Source organism: Coregonus clupeaformis, chromosome 13 (genome assembly GCF_020615455.1).
Source record: "Coregonus clupeaformis isolate EN_2021a chromosome 13, ASM2061545v1, whole genome shotgun sequence".
In the NCBI taxonomy this organism is placed as follows: Eukaryota; Metazoa; Chordata; class Actinopteri; order Salmoniformes; family Salmonidae; genus Coregonus; species Coregonus clupeaformis.
The window spans coordinates 39,921,928-39,944,015 of record NC_059204.1 but is presented as its reverse complement, the minus strand read 5'-3'; the positions used below and the strand labels follow the sequence as shown (position 1 = coordinate 39,944,015).

At 47.3% G+C, this 22,088-nt stretch overlaps 1 protein-coding gene across 1 annotated transcript; it reads right to left on the bottom strand.

Annotated features, from left to right (window-relative positions):
• Positions 1–15,790: 15,790 nt before the first annotated feature.
• LOC121578901 (histamine H2 receptor-like) lies at positions 15,791–20,452 on the bottom strand. Its single transcript, XM_045224483.1, has 3 exons — positions 19,832–20,452; positions 19,111–19,601; positions 15,791–15,902 (listed from the first exon to the last, which is right to left on the bottom strand). Exons 1-3 carry the CDS (start codon positions 20,450–20,452, stop codon positions 15,791–15,793), a joined length of 1,224 nt encoding a protein of 407 aa, XP_045080418.1.
• Between the last annotated feature and the right edge of the window lie 1,636 nt (positions 20,453–22,088).

The window sequence follows — 22,088 nt, the reverse complement described above, 5'->3', positions numbered from 1 at the left end:
GGACACCATTCTCACCTTTGACCAACTGGTGGACATGGCAATTCGCCTAGACACCCTGCTGGCCACCCGCGGACGCCCTGGGGGGGGGTCGCCCATTCCACCCTCCAGCACCTCCGAGTCGAGTCCCATGGAGCTCGGGGGGCTGGCGCTAGAGAACGGAGAGAGAGGGAGTTCGAGGGGGGCCGTCCCCTGCACCAACTGTGGCCGTGGAGGACACACTGCGGCCAGGTGCTGGGGAGGGTCTCCTGAGGGACGAGACGGCAGGCCACGCGCTGGGGAGTCCTTCCTGGTGAGTAGGCGCCCCACTTACCCAGAGCTCTCTGTCGTGCACATAACCATACCTGTTTGTTTTTTACAGGTTGCACCTCGTTCCCAGCATAAGGCGCTAGTAGATTCAGGCGCGGCTGGGAATTTTGTAGATCGTACGTTTTGTAAAGAGTTAGGGATTCCTCTCCTTCCTGTTAAAGATCCCTTCCCTGTATATGCCCTAGATAGCCGTCCGTTGGGATCGGGGTTGATTAGGGAGGTCACAGCGCCACTTAGGATGGAGACGCAGGGGGGTCATGAGGAGACGATTCAGCTATATCTGATTGACTCTCCTGCGTATCCGGTGGTGCTGGGGCTTCCCTGGTTGATTACTCATGATCCCACTATTTCGTGGCGAGAGAGGGCTCTTAAGGGGTGGTCTGCCCAGTGTGGGGGGCGATGTCTGGGTTTTTCCGTGGGGGCGACCTCGGTGGAGAGTCCAAACCAAGTGCCCGCATTGCACATTCCCCCCGAGTATGAGGATCTGGCAGTCGTGTTTAGCAAGGCGAGGGCGGCGCGATTGCCACCTCATAGACAGGGGGATTGTGCGATAGATCTCCAGGCAGGAGCTGCGCTCCCGCGGAGCCATGTGTATCCGTTGTCGCAAGAGAAGAGAGCTATGGAGACATACATAGCTGAGTCTCTGAGACAGGGATACATACGGCCCTCCACTTCCCCTGCGTCCTCAAGCTTCTTTTTTGTGAAGAAGAAAGATGGAGGTTTGCGCCCGTGTATTGATTACCGTGGTCTCAATCAGATTACTGTAAAATACAGTTATCCACTCCCTCTGATTGCGACTATGACGGAGTCATTACACAGGGCAAGGTTCTTCACAAAATTGGACCTCAGGAGCGCCTACAACTTGGTGCGCATTAGGGAGGGCGATGAATGGAAGACAGCATTTAGTACCACCTCGGGTCATTACGAGTATCTCGTCATGCCATACGGTTTAATGAATGCTCAGTCAGTCTTCCAACCCTTTGTAGATGAGATTTTCCGGGACATGCAGGGACAGGGGGTGGTCGTGTATATAGACGATATTCTGGTGTACAGTTCTACCCGAGCCGAGCATGTAGCCCTGGTGTGCCGAGTATTGAGGAGACTGTTGGAGCACGACCTGTATGTCAAGGCAGAGAAATGTCTGTTTTTCCAGGAGTCGGTCTCCTTTTTGGGTTATCAGTTGTCTGCGTCAGGGGTGAAGATGGAGGTTGACCGTGTGTCAGCCGTGCGTAATTGGCAAACCCCAACCACAGTTAAAGAGGTGCAGCAGTTCTTGGGCTTTGCGAATTACTACCGGAGGTTTATCCGGGGGTTTTGGACAGGTGGCAGCTCCCATCATGTCCCTTCTGAAGGGGGTCCGTGCGCTTGCGGTGGTCAGTTGAAGCGGACAGGGCTTTTGGGAGACTGAAGGACCTGTTTACTTCGGCGCCGGTGCTGGCGCACCCGGATCCCGCTTTACCATTCCAAGTGGAGGTGGACGCGTCAGAAGCCGGTATCGGAGCCGTTCTCTCGGCAAGCGGTCCGGCACGCCACCTAAACTCCGCCCCTGTGCCTTTTACTCGAAAAAGCTCAGTCTGGCGGAGCGAAATTATGACGTAGGGGACAGGGAGCTGTTAGCCGTGGTACAGGCCCTAAAGGTGTGGAGGCATTGGCTTGAGGGGGCTCAACACCCTTTTCTCATTTTGACTGACCACCGTAATCTGGAATACATTCGGGCAGCTAGGAGACTAAATCCTCGCCAGGCGCGGTGGACTATGTTTCTAGCCAGGTTCGTGTTTAAGATCACTTACATTCCTGGGTCCCAGAAGGCAGACGCCCTGTCTCGGCGATATGACACAGAGGAGAGGTCCGTTGAGCCCACTCCCATACTACCGAAGTCTTGTTTGGTGGCACCGGTGGTGTGGGAGGTCGATGCTGAAATCGAGCGGGCATTACGTACCGACCCTAGTCCTCCCCAGTGTCCGGTGGGTCGGACGTACGTTCCGCTCGAGGTTCGGGATCGACTCATTTATTGGGCTCATACGTCACCCTCCTCTGGCCATCCAGGTATTGGTCGGACAGTGCACTGCCTTAGCACGAAGTACTGGTGGCCAACGTTAGCCAGGGATGTGAGGGTTTATGTTTCCTCCTGCTCGGTGTGTGCCCATGTAAGGCGCCCAGACATTTGCCCAGGGGTAAGTTACAACCCCTGCCCGTTCCACAACGACCCTGGTCGCACCTCTCGGTGGATTTTGTTACAGACCTTCCCCCCTCACAGGGGAATACCACCATTCTGGTCGTTGTGGACCGGTTCTCGAAGGCCTGTCGTCTCCTTCCCATGCCGGGTCTCCCTACTGCCCTACAGACCGCTGAGGCACTATTCACCCACGTCTTCCGGCATTACGGGGTACCCGAGGATATAGTGTCTGATCGAGGCCCCCAATTTACCTCCAGAGTCTGGAGAGCTTTTATGGAGCGCTTGGGGGTTTCGGTTAGCCTTACCTCGGGGTACCACCCGGAGAGCAATGGGCAGGTCGAACGTGTGAACCAGGATGTGGGTAGGTTTCTGAGGTCATATTGCCAGGGCCGGCCGGAGGAGTGGGCGAGGTATGTTCCCTGGGCCGAGATGGCACAGAACTCTCTCCGCCACTCCTCCACCAAACTAACTCCGTTCCAGTGTGTTTTAGGATACCAGCCGGCTCTGGCACCTTGGCATCAGAGCCAGATCGAGGCCCCTGCGGTGGATGAGTGGGTGCGGCGCTCGGAGGAGACGTGGAACGCTGCTCACGTCCATCTGCAGCGGGCCATCCGTCAACAGAAGACGAGCGCCGATCTCCACCGCAGTGAGGGACCGGTGTACGCATCGGGAGATCGGGTCTGGCTCTCGACCAGAAACCTGCCCCTCCGCCTGCCCTGCCGGAAGCTGGGTCGGCGGTTTGTGGGGCCTTTTAAAGTCCTGAGGAGGTTGAACGAGGTGTGTTACAGGTTACAATTGCCTATTGATTACAAGAATATTAACCCCTCGTTCCATGTGTCTCTCCTCAGGCCGGTGGTAGCTGGTCCACTCCAGGACTTTGAGATAGAGGAGACTCCTCCGCCCCCGCTGGACATCGAGGGGGCTCCGGCGTACACTGTTCGGTCCATCCTGGATTCGAGACGCCGGATGGGGGGGCTCCAATATCTCGTGGAGTGGGAGGGGTACGGCCCGGAGGAGCGGTGCTGGGTGCCGAGGAGGGACATCTTAGACCCGTCTCTTCTGACCGAGTTCCATCGTGGTCATCCTACGCGCCCTGCTCCGCGTCCGCCTGGTCGTCCTCGAGGCCGGGGTCGGCGCACGGCTGGAGCCGCGCGTCAAGGGGGGGGTACTGTCACGGTTTCGGCCGAGGCTGCTTCTCCTCCTTGTTCGGGCAGGCTTCGGCGGTCGTCGTCTCCAGAGTACTAGCTGCCACCGTTCTATGTTTCGATGTTCATTTGGTTTGGTCTGTTTGTACACCTGTTCTTTGTTAGTGTTGATTATGTGCCCTATAAGTTCTCTTAGGTTTTGTCATGTGTTGTGTGTAATTGTTTCGTGTCAGCTGGGCGTCAGTTTGTTCTCTCTCGTTCTGTGTTGTTTTGAGAGAGTGTCCGCACTGTGTGCGCAGTTTGGGTTACGCACTGTTCCCTGTGTGCGTAATTGTTTCGCTTGCCCTCCGGCTGGGATTTTGCCGTGAGTCTTTTGTATTTGTTTGATCCTCACTAAAGACTGTTGAAGAGCCTCTGTTGTCCTGCGCTTGATTTCTGCACCCATCTACGCTCAGCCCTTGACACCCAGTGTGCCTGATTTACGCACCAGTGTTTGACACATTGCTGCGTACCGCTGTGCTTTTCGGAATAAACCATTTTATTCTGTGATTTACCCTCCTGCGCCTGACTCCTTTCAAAATCACTCCATCACAGAATCACACACCAAGACATGGAGTCAGCAGGAGAAGAGCACATGCCTGGAGTCGTGGCGTGGGTCCGGGAGCATTCTACGATGCTAGCCAGCTTGGGAGAAGTGATGGGATCGGGTTCTCCAGTTCATCCAATGCCTGGAGAGGAAAGGACCCGACCCTTCGGGACCAGCTGAGCGACTAGATCTAGCCACCCACACCCCAGCACCCAGAGGGATACATCTATCCCGACCGAGGGATTATGACGGGACAGCTGCCCGCTGCCAGGGATTCCTCCTGCAACTGGACCTATACTTCTCGACCATCAGCCCAGCTCCATCGGAGAGGGAGAAGGTGTCCGCCCTCGTCTCCTGCCTCTCGGGGAAAGCCCTGGAGTGGGCCAACGCGTTCTGGAGTGAAGGAGGAGCCGTCTGGACAACTACGGGGAGTTTGCTCGCCTCTTCCGGGCCGTCTTCGTTCCCCCGTCTGAAGGTAGAGAGGAGTGGGCTAACACTACATCCACAGTGCGCATTCCCCCCCGAATACCTCAATTTGGCGCACGCATTTTCCAATACGCAGGCGACCAAATTACCACCTCATCGGGCGGGGGATTGCGCAATAAACCTTGGGGTAGATGTTATGCCTCCCAGGAGTTATGTATATCCCCTGTCGCAGGCTGAAACGGAGGCGATGGAGACATTGTCACCGAGTCCCTGCTCCAGGGGTTCATACGTCCCTCCACTTCACCCGCTTCCTCTAGTAGATTTTTTGTGAAGAAGAAAGACGGAGGTCTGCGCCCTTGCAATGATTACTGAGCACTGAACAAGGGGACAATATGTTATAGTTATCCTCTACCCCTCATTCCGTCTGTAATCGAGTCAATGCATGTGGCGTGCTTCTTCACAAAATTAGATCTCCGGAGTGCGTACAACCTGGTGCATGTCCGAGAGGGAGACGAGTGGAAGACAGCATTCAGCACAACCACGGGGCATTACGAATACCTGGTGATGCCGTGCGGTTTGATGAATGCTCCATCAGTCTTCCAGTCCTTTATGAACGAGGTGTTTCGGGACATGCTTGGTCGCGGTGTAGTGGTCTACATTGATGACATTCTGGTGTATTCCGCTACGTGCGCCGAGCATGGTTCGCAAAGTGCTGGCCCGACTGTTGGAACATGACCTTTACGCAAAGGCAGAAAAGTGTCTGTTTTTCCAACAGTCCGTCTCCTTCCTCAGATACCACATTACCACCTCAGGTGTGGAGATGGAGGGAGATTGCATTTCAGCCGTGCGTAATTGGCCAACTCCAACCACGGTAAAGGAGGTGCAGCGCTTTATTGGCTTTGCCAACTACTATCGGAGGTTGATCGGGAGCTGTTGGCTGTTGTCAGAGCCCTGACCGTGTGGAGGCACCGGCTCAAGGGGGCGAAACACCCTTTTCTCGTCTGGACAGACCACCGTAACCTGGAGTACATCCGGGCAGCAAGGAGGCTGAACCCTCGCCAGGCCAGGTTCTTCACTCAGTTTGATTTTACACTGTCTTACATCCTAGGTATGAAGAACGTGAAGGCAGACATACTGTCACGGCTGTACGACATAGAGGAGAGCCCAATAGAGAACACCCCCATACTCCCTGCCTCCTGTATTGTGGCGCCGGTAGTGTGGGCAATGGATGCGGACATAGAGTGGGCGGTAAGCACAGAGCCATCTCCACCTCAGTGCCTAGCTGGGCTGCAGTACGTGGTATCTCTTGTCCATGACCATCTGATCTATTGGGAACACACGTCCTTCTCCTCTGGTCACCCAGGTATCGGCCGTACAGTGCGCTGCCTGACCGGAAAGTACTGGTGGCCTACCTTGGCTAAGGACGTGAGTGTGTATGTCTCCTCCTGCTTGGTGTGCGCCCAGAGTAAGGCACCTAGGCGGGTAAGTTACGTCCCTTACCAGTTCCACAACAACCATGGTCCCACTTGTGTATTGACTTTCTTACTGATCTTTCCCTCTCTCAGGGTAACACCACGATCCTGGTCGTTGTGGAACTCTTTTCAAAAACCTGCCACCTCCTTCCTCTGCCCGGTCTCCCCACGGCCCTGTAGACTGTGGAAGCCCTGTTTACTCATGTCTTCCGGCACTACGGGGTGCCAGAGGACATAGTGTCTGACCGGGGTCCACAGTTTACATACAGGGTCTGGAAGGCGTTCATGGAACGTCTGGGGGTCTCGGTCAGCCTGACCTCTAGGTTTCACCCCAAGTCTAATGGTCAGGTGGAACAGGTGAATCAAGATGTGGGTAGGTTCCTGCTGTCCTACTGCCAGGACCGGCCGGGGGAGTGGTCGGTGTTCTTGCCATGGGCCGAATATGCCCAGAACACTCTCCGCCACTCCTCCACTAACCTATCGCCATTTCAATGTGTTTTAGGTTATCAGACGGTTCTGGCATGGAGCCAGACCGAAGCTCCTGCGGTGGATGACTGGTTTCGGCGCGCGTATGAGACGTGGAACGCTGCTCACGTCCATCTCCAGCACGCCGTGCATCGCCAGAAGGCCAACGCTGACTGCCACCACAGTCAGGCCCCGGTCTTTGTACCGGGTGATCGGGTCTGGCTCTCGACCCGGAATCTGCCACTCCGCCTGCCCTGCCGGAAGCTGAGCCCGCGGTTTGTGGGGCCGTTCAAAGTCCTGAGGAGAATAAACGAGGTTACCTATGGGTTACTACTCCTTCCAGATTATCGTATTAACCCCTCATTCCATGTGTCTCTCCTCAGGCCGGTGGTGGCTGGTCCGCTCCAGGAGTCTGAGGTGCGGGAGGTCCCTCCGTCCCCTCTGGACATCGAGGGGGCCCCGGCGTACTCTGTCCACTCCATCCTGGATTTGAGGCGTTGGGTGGGGGGCCTTCAGTACCTTGTGGAGTGGGAGGGGTACAGTCCTCCGACGCTGCCTCCTCTCCTTGTTCGGGCAGGCTTCGGCGTTCGTCCTCACCTGCCTTCTAGCCACTGTTTATTGCACACACCTGGTTCATATCCCCTCATCAGTACCTGTAGAAGTGTTCCCTCTGCCCCCTTGTCTTTGTGTGTGATTGTTTATTGTGGAGGTTAGTTTAGCTCGGTGGAGCTCCTTGTATTTTGTATCACCAGGATATTTCACCCGTGTGCCTGGTTGTTTCCCAGTATACCTGATTTATGCACTGGAGTGTTTGACTCATTGCTGTGTACCGCTGTGCTTTTCGGAATAAACCCTTTTATTCTGTGATTTACCCTCCTGCCCCTGACTCCTTTCAAAATCCCTCACCACACTGTTTCTATCCCCTTTTCAGTAAGAATTGTATTTGGGGTAAGTTAAGATACTGGAAGCTTTAGAGATGCTTTATTTTGCATACAGTCAACATGTGAGCTGAGAGTGTGTATGGGTCAACATGTGTAAAGATATGGGCGATTCCAGCGTTACGGACATTTAATTTGCACGCAAAATCACAACTTTAATGTCTAACAGAATGGACAAACAAATTATAAATGAAACTTTTGATTTGTGTGTTTATAGTACCCCTTTGGTGGAGTGTATACCCCAAAAAGCGGACTTCTAAATATTGTCATTTTGGATAAATAAATCAAATATGAGGCATTATAAGAGGCTTTACATGAAATCGACAAGCTTTTTGCAGAGACTGAACATATTAGCAAAAGTCTGTGAGTTTGAAGTCTTAGGTCAAAACACAAATAGCCATTTCGAAGGAAAGGCTTGGCTGAATGTCAAAACTATAATTTTGAAAAGATTGTCATTTCACTTTTTATTTTTAGGGGGTAGATCAGCTTTAATAGCTTCAATCCCCCATATGTTTTTTTTCTCGCATATATATATATATATACACACACACACATACACATATACACATACATACACACACATATATATATACATCCATACATATATACATCCATACACACACGCATATCCTTTTTTAAATTATATTTTCCTTCATTACTTTCCAACCCCACCACCCCTTCCCCAACGCTTAGGGCTCTACTTACAGCCCATACATACTATATACATTTTATGGACACAGTCAAATTCTACAATAATTATATTTGTTTGTTTTTACTCCTGAACTTCCTCCGATGATTTTCAAGATGTCCATCTGGTTTGCTTCTATATGCCATGTTTTTCTAACTGTGCTCTTTCACAAAAGCTCTCAACCTATAACCTATATACTTATTATGGACACAGTATGCTTTACATTAGTTATCTTGTTGTTATTAGTTGTTGTTATTAGTCCCATCCTTCAGCTCCATTCAACACCTCCCATCTATCTCTTAACACCATCCATATTGGATTTCTAGTTGCCATATATTTTTCAACTGTACTGTGATGTTTTACAAAAGTTCTGAACCTTTCTATTCTCATTGTTTCTACAGATCGTAAATGGAATATTAACATTTTTGCTAAAAGTATTATTATATTATTGATCGATTGACTATGACTTTTCAGAACACCCAGTAGTGCTATCTGCAGGGTTAGCTCCAGGTAAATATTGCAATCCTTTAGCCATTCCTGGACCTGTGTCCAAAAACAAGCTACAAATGGACAGTACCAAAACAAATGATCTAATGATTCTGTCTCTTCGCAGCAAAATCTGCAGAGCTGGGAAGATTGTATCCCCCATATAAATAACATTATATTGGTAGCAAGAATTTTATATAATAATTTAAATTGAAAAATTCTAAGTTTTGAATCCGGCGTCGTTTTGCGTATCAATTCATAAACACTATGCCATAGAATCGGCACGTCAAAAATCTCTTCCCAACTATTTTGCAGTCTATATGGGATGGCTGTCAATCCTTTGGTCCTTAAATGAAACTGGTATACTTTTTTATTTATCAGAATTTTGTTTAACCAATTATATTATTTAATGCAAGGCCGACAGACAAGTTCCTTACTTTTTCCCCCTTCCACTTACCTCAACCAACTTTCTATGGCTTGTTTTAGAAATAGTGATATTTGGGAGATTATTTCCTTTTCAAATAACTTAAAGTGAGACGTTGTAATTGAATAAAGGGAAAAAGGCCATTCTTCAACATTGGGTGTGACAATCTTACTAATTTGCTAGAGAACCAGTTCGGATTTAAGTATAACATTTGTATGACTGATGCTTTTACTGATAGGTCTAATGCTTTAATATTTAATCATTTCTGTCCTCTGAATTCATATTCATTATATAAATAGGCCCATTTAATTTTGTCTGGCTTGCCGTTCCAAATAAAATTGAATATTTTTTTCTCATATAATTTAAATAACTGTTCGCTAGGCGTAGGCAAGACCATAAGCAAATAGGAAACTGGGATAATACTAAAGAGTTAATCAGGGTGATTTTTCCACAAATTGACAGGTATTTACCTTTCCATGGTAGCAAGATCTTATCTATTTTTGCTAACTTTCTATTAAAATGTATTGGAGTGAGATCATTTATTTCATTTGGGATATGTATTCCGAGTATATCCACATCACCATCAGACCATTTTATTGGTAAACTACATGGTAATGTAAACATTGTATTTTTTAGTTATCCAATACGTAATATAGTACATTTATCATAATTTGGTTGTAATCCAGAGAGGTTAGAAAATGTATCTAGATCCTCTATGAGGCTGTGGAGGGATTCAAGTTGTGGATTTAAAAGAAAACATGAATCATCAGCGTACAATGACACCTTTGTTTTTAAGCCCTGGATTTCTAATCCCTTGATATTATTGTTGGATCTGATTTTAATAGCTAACATCCCAATGGCAATAATAAATAGATATGCCGAAAGTGGACAACCTTGTTTCACTCCTCTTGACAGTTTAAAACATTCTGAGAAATAGCCATTATTTACTATTTTACACCTAGGGTTACTATACATGGTTTTAACCCAACATTGAAATGCTCCAGGCATTTATATATAAACACCAGTCGTACTTTATCAAATGCCTTTTCGAAGTCTGCTATGAATAGCAGGCCTGGTTTCCCAGATTTTTCATAATGTTCTATTGTTTCCAGTACTTGCCTTATATTATCTCCAATGTATCGCCCATGTAAAAACCTGTCTGATTAGAATGAATAATGTCCGACAATACCTTTTTAATTCTATGCGCTATACATTTTTCTAGAATTTTTGCATCACAACACTGAAGTGTAAGGGGACTCAATTTTTTTTAATGGACTGGATCTTTATATTTTCCACTTGTATCCTGTTTCAGTAATAATGAAATCAGACCCTCTTCTTGAGTGTCTGATAATCTACCATTTACATAGGAGTGGTTAACACATGCTAATAACGGTCCTCTGAGTATATCAAAAAAGGTTTGGTATACCTCGACTGGTATGCCATCCAACCCTGGAGTTTTCCCGGACTTAAAGTCTTTAATTGCGTCCAGAAGTTCCTCCTCTGTAATTTCACCTTCACATTAGTCTTTCTGTATGGCTGTTAATTTTACATTATCAATAGAAAAAAAATCTCTACAATTTGCTTCAGTTAGAGGAGATGGAGGCGACTGAAATGAAAACAAATGCTTAAAGTACTTTGTTTCCTCCATTATTACATTAGAAATGAAAAGTGACCGTTATGGATGTTGCACCCTTCGTTATGGATATTACAGAGTCTGAAATAGACATTTAAATCTTAAAGATTTCTTGACAAAAAATCTATCATAACACATTTTTTTTGTCATTTGGAATGTTTCAAAATGTCAGCAGATGGCATAGTACCTTGATTGCAAAATTACAGGTAGCCTGAATAGTATAAAAGGCCTGGCATCACACCCTAAAAGTAACCTTTACCAGTTGAATGTAGACACAAGTATAACATATAATGCCAAGAGTGTGCAAAGCTCTCATCAAGGCAAAGGGTGGTGTCAAGGTGTGCTGTATGTGGAAGGTGCGGGAATCAGGCGCAGGACACAGAAGCTTCGTACAACAGTCTTTAGTGATTAAATACGAGCAAAAGTGCCCGGAGACGAGCGATACGCACACAGGCGTAAACAAACAGGAAAAATACATAAGCGCACACAAAGTGCGAAAACCTCTCCTAACACACAAGGAGGGAAAACCAATACCGACACGAAGACAGGGCGCTCAATAACACACAACACATGACTAACAAAACGTAAACAATTTATAGGACACATAATCAACGCTAACTAACCACAGGTGTACAACAATCAGACAAAAGCAAACGAACATATAAACATACAACGGTGGCAGCTAGTACTCCGGGGACGACGACCGCCGAAACCTGCCCGAGCAAGGAGGAGGAGCAGCCTCGGCAGATTCCGTGACAGGTGGCTTTTTGAAGAATCTCAAATATAATAATATGCCATTTAGCAGACGCTTTAATCCAAAGCGATTTACAGTCATGTGCGCATACATAAATATAACATTTATTTTGATTCGTATAACACTTTTTTGGTTACTACATGATTCCATATGTGTTATTTCATAGTTTTGATGTCTTCACTATTATTCTACAATGTAAAAAATTGTAAAACATAAAGAAAAACCCTTGAATGAGTAGGTGTGTCCAAACTTTTGACTGGTAGTGTACATAAAGCAGTCTGTCAGTGTATCTGTCAAGTTTCCTGAGCAGCAACAGACAGCCCCAGGCCCCAGTCTTAGCCCAAGCCTGCCCTTGCTGTCTCTCTCTACCCTGTGTCATGTTCCCCTCTGCATGTCATCAGGTAGTCCTAGACCAATGACTGGATAGACTGTTTACCGCCAGCAGTGGCGGACTTACCATTATGCAAAACAGGCAATTGCCTGGGGCCTCACATCATCAGGGGGCCTAAAAAATATATATTTCTCTGTTATCTTTCCTTCTTCTTCCGCTCGAGGCTTATACCGGGCTGGGCCTCAAAATCTGAGAATTGATTCGGGCAGGGCGGGTTTCGGGCTTGTGTGCGCACCTTTTACTAAGGCTCTCTCTCAGCAGCAGCTGCAGCCATCCACTGGCGGCACCAGGATTCCAATATTGGCTGGGCCAGAGAAATTTGTGGCCATGAAACTTATTTTTCTGTCAATCGGGATGATCCACAAGACCACGACAGGCAGTGCATCGCAGCATCAGGAGAAGCCCATAATTCCAATGGCATCTGTTAATGCCGATACATCCCAACAAAATACACCCTATGACTGCCCTGCTAATGTGCCTTGCCAGGCCTTGTAAACAATCGAAAGTAGACCCATAGGGCTAACTGATCCAAATGTTTTCCTAATGAGGCATAGGCTTGATGCAGTTATTTTGGAATAAAACATGGGAGTAAAGTTATCTGAGACAGAGTGCCACCTGCTGGGGAAATGTGTCCTTCCTGTAAGGTCCTGTCCATATGTATCCCCCTGAGAGCACATACCTATGGAATCCCATTCCTGCCACCAAAATGTCAAGATAGTAGACCGTACTTATAGGATATGTAGGATATATTTCTTCATTAGTAACATTGTGTCGTGATTTCAGAGGTGGCATCCCAGAGTGGTGGGCGGGGGGGGAATTGTTTTCCTGGGGACCTGAGTTTTTCCTGATATGGTAGGCCAACCTAACCAGGTAAAACTCCAGACCCTATATTTTTTCTAATCAGGTTATATGGTTGAAAAAAACAACTGAGATTGGACAATAGAACTTACAGGGCTGAGCTCTTTGTATGCAGGGTTGCATCATGTAGGCCTTTGGATCTGTAATTTAAAAGATACTCACACAGTATGTCATCACTATTGTGTTGATTGATTAATTAATTCCAGTCAATAATTCTGGATTAAAAAGGTATTGGTAGCCTAGCCACCTGAATTGTGAATATAAACCTTTGATCACATTCACATTTTCTCAGAACACAAATAAATGGGCCTATTTTAGGCTATAAAACATGACGTTACGTTACCCCTGGCCCAGATGGGATCAGAGTACACAGGCTTCTCTAGGCTACCTACTGCTGTGGTTGTTATCAGTAGGCTACAGTTGATCAGACTGAAACACAGATTAGGCCTATGTCACGATCGTCGGATATAGAGGACCAAGGCGCAGCGTGGAAGGTGGACATACTTATTTATTAAATGATACACGAACAAAACAACAAATTGATACGGGACGTCCACAGGTGCAAAACACAAACCAACACGGAACAAGATCCCACAAACACTGTGGGGAAACCACCTGACTAAATATGGTTCCCAATCAGAGACAACCAGCAACAGCTGATACTCGTTGCCTCTGATTGAGAACCACTCTGGCCAACATAGATATACAAAAACTAGACTAGACACAACGAGCACAACACATAAACTCTACACACCCTGGCTCAACTTAAAAGAGTCCCTAGAGCCAGGGCGTGACAGTACCCCCTCCCTAAAGGCGCGGACTGCGACCGCGCCTAAACATCACCGAACAGGGGAGGGCTGGGTGGGCATTCCTCCTCGGAGGCGGTTCCGGCTCCGGGCTTGACCACCACCCTTTACTAACCCCCCGTAGTGCCCCTGGTCTGGTCTAGCCCCCCTGGCTGGAGCTGCACTGGACTTCGGTGGAGCGGATTGCTCAGGCTCCGGTGTGGAGCAGCTGACCGGTACCTGACCAGGCACCGGTGAAACGGGCACGGGCTGGCGATGCGCACCACAGGTTTGGTGCGGGGAGCAGGAACAGGCCGGACCAGGCTGGCGACGCGCACCACTAGCTCGGTGCGGAGAGCAGGAACAGGCCGGGCCGGGCTGGCGATGCGCACCACAGGTTTGGTGCGGGGAGCAGGACGGGCCGGGCCGGGCTGGCGACGCGCACCATTGGCTTGGTGCGGGGAGCAGGAACAGGCCGGGCCGGGCTGGCGACGCGCACCATAGGCTTGGTGCGAGGGGCAGGAACAGGCCGGGCCGGGCTGGCGACGCGCACCATAGGCTTGGCGCGATGGACAGGAACAGGCCGGACCGTACTGGGAACACACACCACTGGCCTTACACGGGGATCAGGAACGGGCCGGACAGGACTGGCAACACACTTCAATACCTCTCGCCGTGCCTCTACATTTTCCTTCCCTCTATACACCAATGGCTCCCGTAACCCGGTGGCCTTCTCTCCTCGTCCACCAACTCGCCCCTTATCTGCCTCCAGTGGCCCCGTCGTCCCTGCCATGTGCCCCCTAAACATTTCTTGGGGGTGCCCCTCGCCTGTCCGACGACTGCCCGGTTGGCGCCGCTTCTCCTCTCCTGCCTGGGCACGCTGCTTGGTCCTGTATTGGTGGGATCTTCTGTCACGATCGTCGGATATAGAGGACCAAGGCGCAGCGTGGAAGGTGAACATACTTATTTATTAAATGATACACGACCAAAACAACAAATCGATACGTGACGTCCACAGGTACGGAACAAGATCCCACAAACACTGTGGGAAAACCACCTGACTAAATATGGTTCCCAATCAGAGACAACCAGCAACAGCTGATACTCGTTGCCTCTGATTGAGAACCACTCTGGCCAACATAGATATACAAACACTAGACTAGACACAACGAGCACAAAACATAAACTCTACACACCCTGGCTCAACTTAAAAGAGTCCCTAGAGCCAGGGCGTGACAGCCTAATTGTTTATGAGTTGACAATTTATTGCTGCGCCCAGATCAAGTTAGGAATGTTGTAACAGACTAGGCCTACCATCTCTTGTTGTAAGCAGGTAGCCTAGCGGTTAAGAGCGTTGGGCCAGTAACATATTGAAATCATAGAAAGAGCATGCTGTGTCTCAACCGATGGCAGGCACAACACAAAAACATCAGATGATGTAAAATAGGGTCTAAACTACAATATATACAAATATGAAAAAAATCGAAGTTTACGAGTTTTTCGATGACTGACATTTAACGTAAAAAAATGATATTTAAAAAAAGATATATTTTTTAAAGAAATTATTAAATAGTTTGACCGTTTTTAGATGATATCAATCTCAACCGTTTATATTTTCCAGTGATGAAGACATGGACGTCTCATGGTATGGTGGGATATGCAAAATAGATCAACATCGAGCACCTTTATCTCTTAAATGTTTTGGCATTCAGGTCCAAAAAGTCACTTTCTGCATACTTCTACAATGGAAGGTTTTGTTCAAATCAAAAGCGGTGCTGTCAAAAAGTGAATTCAAATTGATTTACAGATGGATGTAACAAATCATTGTTTTTTGTTATTTGTTTTTTTCATGTTTTCCAGCTTGGTGCTACAAGTAATGAATTGTCAGGTAACACCCCTCTGCTATTTGTTCAATGCTATTTTCTTGCTTCTGTGGTTATAAGACATAACTGATAAGGCTTGTTGTAATACATTCCCTTGACCTAAGACTAATATTTAATGTGTTGTTTTATAACCTTTATAATAATAATCCCTGTTGGTATATCATAAAACAGTGTTGCAAAATGCAGGCTTATCAGGCAATCTCTCCTCGCAAATTTGTCATAAGCAAATGAAGTCAGAGAACTTTAAAATTATGAATCTGATTATTGGATATCAATATCTAGTGTGTTTAATCCCAGATGTGTCAGATGGAGCACAGGATGTCCCGAAACTCTGAGAGTGGGCCTGGAGATGAGGGTGGAGCTGAGGAGTGTCCTTAGAGCTCAGCTTGCTGGTGGAGGTCATCTCTGGTCTGGAGGAAGACAACTTCTCCCTGGAGGTCATCAGCTGTCTTGACCTTCAGTAATCCCAACGGTAGGTCACTACTACTACAGATTAAAAAAACATAACAAGAAGAAACAATATCCTCACATAAAGGGATAATGTCAAAAACTGTTGTGTATGATATTGAGGATATGATTGCTGTCTGTCTTCAGTTGTGAAGTGGTTCATCACTGAGAGCAAGAGAAAAAAGAGTTTCCAGAAGCAGGGTTTGATTGGCCGGGAGCTGGAAGGGCTCAGAATGTGAGAGTGGATAATTGTTTGTTGTTTCTCCACATTATAAATGATGTTATCTGGTAAATGCAGGTACTGTACTGCATCATGCCTGACAGTGCTTAATGAAAATATATTGGCAAGTGACTTTTAAATTATATTTTCAGATTTGAATTGTATTTCTTGCTTGGCAGTTCAACAATAACCAGGACATATTAGGTAATTATAATTTGTAGTATGCACATGTATAATACATGATAGATAAACATATGATGTCATTAACAATGATTTGAACAAACAGATACTGGTATTGATTTTGTGTCACCTCTTCTTGTGAGGGTGAGTGTGATGACACATTTGGTCACTAGAGGGCAGGGACATGCCATTTATAGAAGTCATTGCAGACAAAGTACATAGTGGTGTGAATGTCCCATGCCATATTTTGGCAGCACAGGTGAGTGTATCTTGGCAGCACATGTGAACGTGGGGGTTGTTGGGTTGATGTGGTCTGGTAGTTGTCAAACAGTAGGTCAGTTATTTCTACTGGGTCACAGATAGGGCTGTCGGCTGTGGCAGGCCACAGGAAGGGCCACAGGAAGATGTCACAACACCAAACAGTTCATGAGGGCCACAGGAATCATGAAGGCCACAGGAAGATGTCACGACACCAAAAGGTTTGGAAACCAATGACGTGAGGGAACCTATGCCCAGTGGAACTCTTTAGCCTGGCTGTTGATGCAGGGGTACATTATCTAAAGGTGGACAGGTATCCCATATGGAGCCGGGATACCTGGATGACACTTCCAGATGTCCTTGTTTCCCCTCCGCCAACCTTCTGGAAGCCATCCAACATACTGTAACCCTGATTGGACATTCTGTACCTTTTAGGGATGAACACACACATACACATTCAAGTAAATCCAGCCAGGCAAGTCACTGATTCACCACCAGTGGGTCTGCAACAGAGAGGAGCACCACCCTCTAGAAACCTTTAACTGCCTATGTCTCCATCAGTTAGCTGGGGAAATGATCAGCCTGGACACTGAGCTATTTAGACGGTTAATATTGACTCGGCTATGTTCTCTTTATCTTCTTGGTATAGGTTTGTTCTCCTTTGTTTTATAAGCAGGTGGTAGATAACGTATCAACCATTTTATATCATACTGTACTAGCTACTGCACAACTGTCTCTCTCCTTCACTTTTGTCTAGTGGAGATTTGTTTATGTATTCCTTTTTTATATATATATATATATACAGTGGGGAGAACAAGTATTTGATACACTGCCGATTTTGCAGGTTTTCCTACTTACAAAGCATGTAGAGGTCTGTAACTTTTATCATAGGTACACTTCAACTGTGAGAGACGGAATCTAAAACAAAAATCCAGAAAATCACATTGTATGATTTTTAAGTAATTAATTTGCATTTTATTGCATGACATAAGTATTTGATCACCTACCAACCAGTAAGAATTCCGGCTCTCACAGACCTGTTTTTTCTTTAAGAAGTCCTCCTGTTCTCCACTCATTACCTGTATTAACTGCACCTGTTTGAACTCGTTACCTGTATAAAAGACACCTGTCCACACACTCAATCAAACAGACTCCAACCTCTCCACAATGGCCAAGACCAGAGAGCTGTGTAAGGACATCAGGGATAAAATTGTAGACCTGCACAAGGCTGGGATGGGCTACAGGACAATAGGCAAGCAGCTTGGTGAGAAGGCAACAACTGTTGGCGCAATTATTAGAAAATGGAAGAAGTTCAAGATGACGGTCAATCACCCTCAGTCTGGGGCTCCATGCAAGATCTCACCTCGTGGGGCATCAATGATCATGAGGAAGGTGAGGGATCAGCCCAGAACTACACAGCAGGACCTGGTCAATGACCTGAAGAGAGCTGGGACCACAGTCTCAAAGAAAACCATTAGTAACACACTACGCCGTCATGGATTAAAATCCTGCAGCGCACGCAAGGTCCCCCTGCTCAAGCCAGCGCATGTCCAGGCCTGTCTGAAGTTTGCCAATGACCATCTGGATGATCCAGAGGAGGAATAGGAGAAGGTCATGTGGTCTGATGAGACAAAAATAGAGCTTTTTGGTCTAAACTCCACTCGCCGTGTTTGGAGGAAGAAGAAGGATGAGTACAACCCCAAGAACACCATCCCAACCGTGAAGCATGGAGGTGGAAACATCATTCTTTGGGGATGCTTTTCTGCAAAGGGGACAGGACGACTGCATCATATTGAGGGGAGGATGGATGGGTCGTGCATTGAAGATGGGTCGTGGCTGGGTCTTCCAGCATGACAACGACCCGAAACACACAGCCAGGGCAACTAAGGAGTGGCTCCGTAAGAAGCATCTCAAGGTCCTGGAGTGGCCTAGCCAGTCTCCAGACCTGAATCCAATAGAAAATCTTTGGAGGGAGCTGAATGTCCGTATTGCCCAGCGACAGCCCCGAAACCTGAAAGATCTGGAGAAGGTCTGTATGGAGGAGTGGGCCAAAATACCTGCTGCAGTGTGTGCAAACCTGGTCAAGACCTACAGGAAACGTATGATCTCTGTAATTGCAAACAAAGGTTTCTGTACCAAATATTAAGTTCTGCTTCTCTGATGTATCAAATACTTATGTCATGCAATAAAATGCAAATTAATTACTTAAAAATCATACAATGTGATTTTCTGGATTCCGTCTCTCACAGTTGAAGTGTACCTATGATAAAAATTACAGACCTCTACATGCTTTGTAAGTAGGAAAACCTGCAAAATCGACAGTGTATTAAATACTTGTTCTCCCCACTGTATGTATCAGTGTGACTGACCTGCATGGTCTCTTTGTCTCACCTTTGTTATGTGTCTCACCTGTCACCAGGGAGACACCAGGTAGACAGACAGGGAGGATCTCTTGTTTGTGACATCATAAGAACATAACACTGTGTATTGTCTGACGTGTACCTTTATAAAGTGTCCTGTATGTGTTACCTAGTCCCTATCCAGTGTGTTACTGTTGTGTAATGTCCTGTACTATGTATTGTATTTTACCTGGTCTGGTCAGCAATGGTGCTGCCGTTGGTCTTCTGCAGGGTGAGGCTCTTTCCCTCCGGCTGATTGTCTTTAGGGAGGGTGTCTGTGTGGCCATTGGTCAGATGAGTGTCTATGTGTTCGCTAGAGAGGGGCACTCGTTTCTGCAAGGACACGCGGATAGTTGTGGACATGCGTCTCCACCACGGCCCCCTGCAGCACATCAGCTCCCCATACGCCCTGCGGAAGTCCCGGTTCAGGGCCGGGTACAGGATGGGGTTGACAGCGGAGTTAAAGTAGCCCAGCCACAGCACCACAGAGTGGGCAGTAGTAGGGGGGTTAGTCTCTGCTCCGATGCCCATGCAGGCAAAGAAGGTGTAATAGGGGAACCAGCAGATAATGAAGGCCCCCAGAACTGCTGCTAGAGTCACTGTAGCCTTGTGCTCCCGCACTGTGGCCGCCGCTGATGCTGTGGGGGCGAATGAAGGAGTGGCAGCTCGGATACGCCGTACCTGAATGGATGGATAAAGACAGGTTAAAGAGAAAGAGGGTCAGCAGATGGACGACTGAATGGATGACATTCATAAATTGATGTAACTATAATAGCTACTACTAATTATTCCAGTACTACTATTGCTGCTCCAGCCATAATTACTATTATCACTACTATCACTGGTAATTATACTATCACTGGTAATGATACTACCGCACAACAAATAAATATAGTGAATAAATTACTAACCTGTTTGCGTGCTATCTGAAAGACGCGGTGGTACATCCCGCACATGACCAGTAGCGGGAGGTAGAAGGTGCCAAAGGCATCTAGGAGCACGTAGTTGTTATGCCACTCAAAGCGGCAGGTGCGTCCCTCCTCCACCTCATCCCAAATGCCCCAGTCCAGGTTCTGCACCCTGAAGTCAGCCGTGTTCCAGCCCAGGTGGATGGGGAGGAAGGACATGGCCAGGGAAGTGACCCAGATAGTGGTGATGGCCAGGGCTACTCGGGGAGGGGTGACCCTGCGGGGGTAGCAGAGTGGGGCTGAGATGGCCAGGTAACGGTCCACACTGATGGCCAGCAGGGTCAGGATGGAGGCCGTACAGAGCATCACATCCAGAGACACATAGACGTTACATAGGGTGCCTCCCAGGGGCCAGTGTCCACTCCGCAACTCCAGGGTGGCAGAGAGGGGCAACACCAGCAGGCCCAGCAACAGATCCGTCACGGCTAGCGACACAATAAAGCAGTTAGCAATGCGGCGCAGACGGCGGCTGAGCCCCACAGCCAAACACACCAGCACATTCCCGCCGATAGTCAGCACGATGAAGGACACCAGAAACAGCCAACTGAGTACGGTGGAGATCATGGTGTCCCTCTCACTGCACTAGGTCACAAGGTCCAGCCCTGCCTCCACATCAGTCCTATTGCTTCTGTCAGCTTATCTGCTCCTGCAGGCAGGACTACAGACAGGGCTAATGCATAGAATCCAGCCCTCTTCTTAACAAGCTTTGTTGAAGGCTTGGTATAATGACAGGGTCCTGTCAATTCAGCTGTCAGTATCCATCAGATGATGGCTTCTGAAGGGGTTACACTGCAGGGGGATGCTGTATTGCAGCCATCTCTTTTTTCACAATTTCGCAGAAGATGTCCTCTTTGAAGCTGCCCTGGTGAACAAAAAAACAAAACAACGGCCATTGGGCTATGCTATAATGGGCTCCCCGATGATGATATTTCAACATAATAGTACATGATGTTAAGTGGTAGGAGGTAAAGGCTGTGTTGGATAACATAACATCCTTTGCATTGACCCATGTGAAAAGTATCTCATTATGCAAATATATAATATAATTTTTTAATTCATTTTTTATGAAACTTCACATATCTCTTAGACTAGAAAACTGAACCAATGGTGTCTCATATACAGTACATGTTTGAAATATCATCAAAGGTCGTCCTTCACTTTATTTAATATTTGTTTTCTTTCATGATGGTAATTCCATTGCACATCATGTGAAGGAGAAATGTTAATGAATGTACTTGCTTCTGATGCAGTGTGGTGTTGTTTGTTCTGGAAGGTCACCAGAACATTCCACCAGTGTTAGACTTCAGCTAAGCATCAAGCTATCTGCAGGCCTTTTGAGTACCCAGCTTGGAGCTAGTATACAGGGGTCAAAGCTGACCTTAAGGCTGCTCAAAATGTGCATTTAAAATCAATCTAACATTAAATATTAGGAAATGACCACCAGACAAAGCACTGTATTATAAACCATGTTGAGTAATCCTTAGTACTTATTTGGAGGCCACATCACATTTGGGCTCTACAATTAGCCTGGACTTGGCCAAGGTACTGCAAATGTCCAGACTATTGAAAATGTCCATGTTCTTGTGGGATTATGTTCTAATTGGCTGAATGGAGACAGTCTCTTGTTTTACAACCAGTGACAGTTCTGTTGTTCCCATTAGCTGCCCTCCCTCTACACCTCCCTAACCCAAGTGATGTACTGTAGCTAGTGTTCCCACTGCAGAAACATGAAACCTGGCTTGCACAGTGCTGATTGATCCAATACAATCATTAAGGATGGATGACACTGGCATAGGGGAGCTACGAGAGCTCCCAGTTGATGCGATTATACTGTGCTATCTGAACTCCAATCAGATTACACGAGGCGCTAGGCAGGTAACGTCCACAGCAGGCAGCTAGCCCAGCCAGCACAGGCCAAACATCCAGTACTTTTCTCACAAGATCAGGAATTGACCATAGTCTGAATATAAGGAAAGATTGACTGTACTTTAGAGAAACTGGATCAGAATATGCACAGTAAATCAGGAGTGAGCCATGAAAGATATCAGTAGACCTTCATTGAGAACCGACTATGGTCACTTCATACCTAGTAATGGTGAAGCGGGCCTGGGCAAATGCCTCAGCAACAGTAGCACTACACAGCAATGAGACCTGATGAAGAGGAGGGAGCTATGTGACAGGTATGCAAAGGATCTGTAAA

Bases quoted from the DNA above. Each gene is read 5' to 3' on its own strand.
- LOC121578901 (XM_045224483.1), bottom strand. From the start codon at position 20,452: ATGATCTCCACCGTACTCAGTTGGCTGTTTCTGGTGTCCTTCATCGTG. The intron at 19,602-19,831 runs GTTAGTAATTTA...CCATCCATTCAG, and splicing joins TTCAGATAGCACGCAAACAG to GTACGGCGTATCCGAGCTGC. The intron at 15,903-19,110 runs GTAAAATACAAT...TTTAATCTGTAG, and splicing joins ACCATTGCTGACCAGACCAG to TAGTAGTGACCTACCGTTGG.